The sequence below is a fragment of the Physeter macrocephalus genome, chromosome 7, assembly GCF_002837175.3.
Source record: "Physeter macrocephalus isolate SW-GA chromosome 7, ASM283717v5, whole genome shotgun sequence".
NCBI classification, from domain to species: Eukaryota; Metazoa; Chordata; class Mammalia; order Artiodactyla; family Physeteridae; genus Physeter; species Physeter macrocephalus.
The window spans coordinates 144,658,767-144,665,109 of NC_041220.1; the positions used below are offsets into that span (position 1 = coordinate 144,658,767).

The 6,343-nt window shown below is 71.9% G+C and overlaps 1 protein-coding gene across 1 annotated transcript; it reads right to left on the reverse strand.

Moving 5' to 3' along the window:
• Positions 1-486: 486 nt before the first annotated feature.
• Positions 487-4,761, reverse strand: NAT8L (N-acetyltransferase 8 like). The gene is made up of 3 exons (XM_024119202.1): positions 4,386-4,761; positions 2,898-3,062; positions 487-854 (listed from the first exon to the last, which is right to left on the reverse strand). Exons 1-3 carry the CDS (start codon positions 4,759-4,761, stop codon positions 487-489), a joined length of 909 nt encoding a protein of 302 aa, XP_023974970.1.
• Between the last annotated feature and the right edge of the window lie 1,582 nt (positions 4,762-6,343).

Consider the following 6,343-nt stretch of genomic DNA (forward strand, 5'->3'; position numbering starts at 1 on the left):
GTGGGCCCGCGGCCAGCTCGGCGCCCCGTGGGGCGGTGGCCACCCGGTGCGGCAGGCCACGCCTGCTGGGGACTGAGGCTGAGCCGCCGCCCGGCTGGCGGCCAGGGGCCTGCTGGGCGGGGGCCCCACGGCAGAGGCTCTGTGCTTGGTGGGCAAGGCTGGGCCCGCCCCCACCCCGGGGCTGGGCGGGAAGGGGCCCCTCGCGCCAGGGCCGGGCAGCTGCGGGCGCTCGCGGTGGTCCACGCTGTCACTCTTCGGGATGCGGCCCCAGCAGACTGGGGAGAGCAAGGGGCGTGCCTCCCCAAGTGTCGTGGATGAGCAACGGCCCCGCACCCCCCCAAGAACCAGCCAAAGAACCGTGTGGTGCCGAAAAAGGAAAAACCCAACACAAACGCCAAGGTGAGCGTCTGAAAGCGGCCCGGGCGGCGGGCAGGAGGGCACAGGCGGACGGGGCGGCGGGCGGGGCGGCGGGCAGGTGGGTGGCGGTCACTCCTCGCGCAGCTGCAGGCGGTAGCGGTGGTAGCGGACCTGGAAGAAGAGGCGCTCGGCCAGCGAGAGGGTCATGCCGGGCATCACGTAGCGGTCACTCGAGCCCATGTGCCTGAAGCCCAGCGACTCGTATAGCTTGTGGGCGGCCACCTTGACGGCTGTCGTGCCCAGCACTACCGCAGAGTAGTTGTGCACCAGGGCGAACTCCAGCACCTTACGGCCCAGCGCCTTGGCGATGCCCTTGCCACGGAAGCGTGAGTCCACCGACATGCGCAGCAGCTCCACCGTGTTGTCCGCCGCGTGCGCCCGCGCTGCCACGATGCCCACCACGTTGCCATCCAGCACGGCCACCCAGAAGCAGGAGCCTGTGGGGAACGGGGCGGTCAGGGCCACGGCGCTACTGCGTGAGCCAGCCGCCCCGGCAGAGCCCTCTGGGCGGGGGCAGCCAGGCCCAATCTGCCTGCTGCCCACAGCAGCCCCGAGCCGCCCTGAGCCTGGGCCTGAGGCCGGGCAGCCAGCCCTGTGCTCAGGCCAGCCGTCCCCACCCCCGGCCCAGACCAATCACGGCCCCACGCAGGGCAGGAGGAGGAGGGGGAAGACCTCAGGGAGATGAGGGAGCAAGAGGGACAGGGGCACGAAGGCCAGAGGAGAGAGGCCTTCAGGGCACAGGCCACGGGGAGAGCCATCTCCCTGGGGACCCAAGGCCCAGGGGCTACAGGAGGCAGCGCCTGCTCCGAGGAGCCCAGCCTGCACACGCACTACCCACGGCCACGCCAGCCTCCGCTGCCATGTCCTCCTGCCAGCCACCCCCCAGGCCCCCGCCCCAGCCTCCCTCCTGCAGCGGCCAGACCCTCCCCCGCTAACGCTCCTTCCCCGGACCCCCACCCGGAAGAACTCTTCACTCTACCGCCCTACGCCTGGGGGTCCCCTACTACCTCATCTGCCAACGCGGCCCCCATCAGCCCGTCAGCTCTGCCGGGCGGTCTCCTGTCTCCTTCACCGTCAGACCCCGAGACTGAGACCGGGCGCGTGGCCCAAGCTCGGGAAGGAGCTGACTGCCCCCTCCACCGGCTGACCCGCCCACTGTCCGGGAGTTCGGGCTCTCCCCGCCCGCCCGGGCCCAGGTCAGAGGTCAGCACAGTCCCGGGAGCCTCGTGCCTCCCCAGGCCTCAGCTCCCCCGTGGCGGGAGCAGCTCCCACGAGTCCAGCACGGCCCCACCAGCCGCTGTCCAGCCTCTCTGCCCCTGCGGGATCTTCCTGCACACCCACCAGACATCTCAGAAGGGGCGAGCAGGGCCCAGCCCCCCATCTCACACCCAAGGACACTGCACTCCAAAGAGGGCAGGGCCACGCTGGGCCCCAACCCCTCTTCTGCTCCTGCGGCCTGGGCTTTGGTGCCAGGTGGGTCTCACGCTTCTGTCCCCTCCCGTCCTCGGGGCAGCCAGGCTGAAGCCAGAGCTCCATGGAGGCTGATAAGATGCTTTGTTTGGGCTTGGGAAAGGGTCAAGGAGAACCAAAGGTGCCCAAGGCCAGCCAGGCAGCCTCGGGGCGGGGAAAGGACCGGCCACCAGCGCGCAGGAGCTGGCCGGGCCAGAGCGCGTCACCCCCCTGCTCCGGGACGCCTTGCCTCTCTTGTCCCCGCTGCCCTTCCCTGGCACTCATCAGGATGCTGCTAGACCCTAACCAACCAGGCACGCTCTGTCCCTCTCCTCAGGGACCTTCCTGCACCTGGAAGGCCCTCATGCCCCAGCTCCAGGCATGGAGAAAAGCAGGACCCTGCCTCCCAGGACCCACCCTGCCTCAAGGCCAGCCTGGAGAGTAAAGAATGGCTCCAGACCAGCTCCCAGCCCCTCCCTTTACAGAAGGCCAGGGCCGGGGCCAGACCCTGGGCTTACCAAGTGACCCAGAGGCCAGAAGTGGGACCCCTGTTCTCCTAGGGTCCTCATCCCCCCAGAGTGACCTCTGCCCTCCATGTGGTCCTCTGCCACACATGGCCTAGCATTCCAGGCCGGCCCCGGATCCAACAGGGCACGCCAAACAGCACCGGAGAGAGGTGAGAAAGACCCCCTGCCCCCCATGAAGCACTAGGGCAGCACAAACAGCAGGGCCGGGGCGCCATGGCCCAGGGCCAGCTCGGGCCACTCAGAGCCCCGTCCTCAGAAGACACAGGACGGAAGCCCAGCCATACTCAGGGGAGAGGGCCTAGTCCTGCCAACCCCAGCGCCTGCCAGCCTGCGGCCGGAGCCCTTGAGCACCCAGAAGGCTCAGGTCACAGGGGCGCCCCAGCCCCTGCCCCAGGCCCACCCCGAGGTTGCTGCGCTGGGGGCAGCTCTGCCAGAGGAGGGGCTGGCGAGGAGGGCAGGAGGGGGAAGGGGGGAGGAGGAGTCCAGAGACCCCCGGGGACTCACCAGGGGGCTTCACATAATGCTGCTCGATGTCGGCCATGTCTGTGTGCAGCGCGCAGTGCAGGTAGGCGAGGACCACCTTCCGGCTGTAGTAATAGCGCAGGGCCAGCAGCCCTGCCGGCACCAGGCACGTCAAAAGCAGCGAGCGGGTCAGGGCAAAGCAGAGCGCTGCGGGGAGACGTGGCGCCCGGTGAGCGCGCCGCGGGCCAGCGGGTGCGACAGACCCAGGCCCGCCGGCCCCCCGGTAAATAAGCCCGTCAGGGACACGCGCAGAGGAGAGACCGTGCCACATAGGCCAGGCCTGTTTCCTCTGGAGGCAAAGAACATCACAGCCGCCCCTTCCACTTTTTCCCTATTATCAAACTTCTCACCCTAGGACACGTTACCTTTATAACCTGACCTCATAGCGTTTCTTAACATGCTGAGGACCGCAGTGGCCTCTGGGCAGGCTGCCCTCAATAGCTGGCGGGCACAGCCCAGCACAGGGCTACTGAGGGCTGGCCCCTGCCCATCGACCCGGCCCGCTCGCTGGGGAAGGGGCTTTGTCCACAGCCTGGCCCACACGGGGCGGGGCGGGGGAGGGTGCCAAAGAGCTGCCTGGCCAGGCACCTGCAGGCCGTCCCACCCTTGAGAAGTGGGGGCCCCGCCTTCCAGCAGGAGGGCCCCAGCCAAGAGCCCTCCCCGGGCCAGCCTCTGGGTGCTGCGAGGACAGGGACCAGGGAGAAACGGCTTCCAGCCCAGCCTAGGCTACCGGGATGCAGACGTGCCTGCGGTGAAAGTGCCTCTGCTGCGTGACCTTGGGAAAGTCCCACCCCCCAGCCTCAAGCGCCTCACCTCTGAAATGGGGAGAACCACCCTCCCGCGGCAGAGCCTCAGGGGGCAAAGCCCCAAGGCCCCCGTCGGGGCCGCCCACCGTGAGGGCCCACTGCCCCCTCGCTCTGCATCCTCGGCGCACACCCTCCCCCGGAACCCCAGGGAGCCGGCTGTCTTCCCCTCATAAATTAGCGCTGGGAGCCGCCGAGGCAGCCTCCCCCGCCCCGCGGATTATATATAGTTCCTCGCGCCAGGCGCTGGGCCTCGGCAGCGGGCGCTACCTGCCGTCGCCCCGCCCCCACCGGGATGACCAGGAAGGGGAGGCAGGTGGAGACCCCAGCTCCCCGCCCGCGGCCCCTGCACCCGGCCCGCGCTGGTTCCCACGCCCCCGCCCGGCGCGCCTTGGCCGGGAGCCCGGGCCGGCCCCAGCGCTGGGGGCCACCTCGCCCCGGGCCTCCGCAGAGCGCGCGGGTGCGTGTCCGCGCGCGTACGAGGCGGGGCGGGGGTCCGCTTCCGTCCCAGGACGAGGCCGGGGCCCGAGGCGGGGGCGAGCGGGCCGGAGGAAGTCCCGCGCGCGTCCCCAGAGGGCCGGGCGGGCGCAGACTGCGGCAGGCGGGGATGCGCCCGGCCGGCCGCGGCCCCGACCCCGCCGTCCCCGTGGGGTCCCCGTGCACTGACCGGCCAGCAGGGCGTAGAGCAGCTGCGTGCGCGGGTGGTGCCGCAGGCCGCGGAAGGCCGTGTTGGGGATGCGCTCCATGATGCCGTCGTAGAAGATGCGGCGCGCCGCCTCCTGCTCCGCCGCGCGGATCTCGCGGATGTACACGCCGCGCCCCTCCGGCGGCTCCGCGCCCCCCGCGCCGCCGAGGGGCTGGGGGCCCGGCACTGGCGGGGGCGCGGCGGGGGCGGCGGCCGGCCCAGGAGCGGCGGGCAGCGGGGGCCACATGGCGCCGGCGGCGGCGAGCAGCGCGTCCTTCTTGGCCCCCGGCAGCGCCTCATGGTCCTCGGCGGCCACGATCTTCGTCTCGCAGACCATGTCGGGAGGCCCACAATGCATGCACCCGGCCGGGCGGCGCAGCGCAGGGACGCGGGCCGGGCTGCGGGCGGGCTCAGCCCGGGCCCAGGGCAAGGGCGCGGCGCCCTCGGACCCGCGGCGGCGGCGGCAGCGGCGGCGGCGGCGGCGGCGGCGGCTGTTCAGGAGCGCGGGGCGGGGGCGGCGGGCGGCCGGGGCGCGCGCAGGGAGCTACGCCGCATTTTGGAGAAGTATTTATAATGCAGCGGCGCCGGTGCAGTCGCGGCGCCCGGGGTCCCGCAGGGTCCTAGCGTCCACTGCATTGGCTGCCGAGGGTCACCATGTGATCTCGAGGGTGGGAGCAGACGCCGCCTCCGCGCCCGCCCGATGGCACACTTGGGCGCTGCGCGGCGGCCGGGCGGGGGAGGCGCGGGCGGCCCGGGGCGCGACGGAGCGGCCGAGCCCCGCGAGGTGGCCGGGGACGAGCGAGCGAGCGAGCGTGCGGCCGGGGTCCCGGCCCGGAACGGGCGCTCCGCGGGGCTCCGGGTTGGGCGCCTCCCGCCTGGCCCCTGCGTCCCCGCGCCGCCGCCGCCGCTCAGCGCGGGCCTGTGAGCGCCCGGACCTGGGGCCGCGCCACCGGAGCCCGCAGCCCTCGTCCTTCTCCTCCTCCTCCTCGGCCGCCGGGCGCTGTCACGGAAGCATCTCCATCTCCCGCCCCTTTGTCTGAACGCGGCGCCTGGCCGGGGTCCTGGAGAGGAGCGCCCCGGCTTCCCCCGGCCGGCGCCCCTGGGAACCTGCGCCCGGGGCCGCACGGGCTGCAGGCGCGGGGACGCGGTCAGAGAGGGGTCTGATGCCCACGTCGCCCGCAGCCCAGCGCGTCCCCGCGCAGCGCAGCACGCCCCACTCGGATACCGGATCCCCACCGCCGGCGCGGGGATGCGGGACCCACAGGACCCATCCCGGCTCGGCCCCCGCCCTCCTCGGTCCGCGCATGCGCCCCGCGATCTCGGTGCAGGTGCAGGGGGGGCTGTCGGCGCGTGCTCCGGGTCCCTGCGAGCCCTACCCGCTGAAGCTGCGGGCCGGGGGCGAGGGGGAAGGTGGAAGCGGGAGGACAGGTAGTCCCAGGCCCGCCCCCAGCACTTTACGAACCCAGCCCCCTGCACCTCAGAATCCCCTTCCCCGCGTCGCCCCAGTTCTCCGCAGGTGACCCCACAGGGCAGCCTGGAGCTGAGTTCACACCCACGCAGGTGGAGATGAGGCTTAGGGGTCCAGGCCTGAGGACCCTCAGCCCCCGTTGGGGCCCAGCGACGCAGCTGTGGTCACCTAGAGGACAGGAAAGGGACTACCCCTCGCGGCGTCGCGCTGAGGGACCCAGGCGGAGTGAGAAGAGGAAGGACCCCGGACCCAGGAGCTGATCTGGGCCACAGGCCGGACTGAGCGCTAAGTCGTAGGGGGAGGTCCAGCCAAGCTGGGAAGTCACCCCCACGCTGTGCTTCGGAGATGCCAGGATTTGTCCGGCCCGGATGGTGACCTCCCCTCCCAGGAGAGCCAAGCGGGACCACGGAAAATCTCAAAGGCACTCATCCATCCATTCAGAAACCCCTCCACGTGCTGCCTGGGGGCCGAG

Bases quoted from the DNA above. Each gene is read 5' to 3' on its own strand.
- NAT8L (XM_024119202.1), bottom strand. From the start codon at position 4,761: ATGCATTGTGGGCCTCCCGACATGGTCTGCGAGACGAAGATCGTGGCC. The intron at 3,063-4,385 runs GTCAGTGCACGG...GTCTCCCCGCAG, and splicing joins GCTCTACGCCCTGCTGGCCG to CGCTCTGCTTTGCCCTGACC. The intron at 855-2,897 runs GTGAGTCCCCGG...CGTTCCCCACAG, and splicing joins GCATTATGTGAAGCCCCCTG to GCTCCTGCTTCTGGGTGGCC.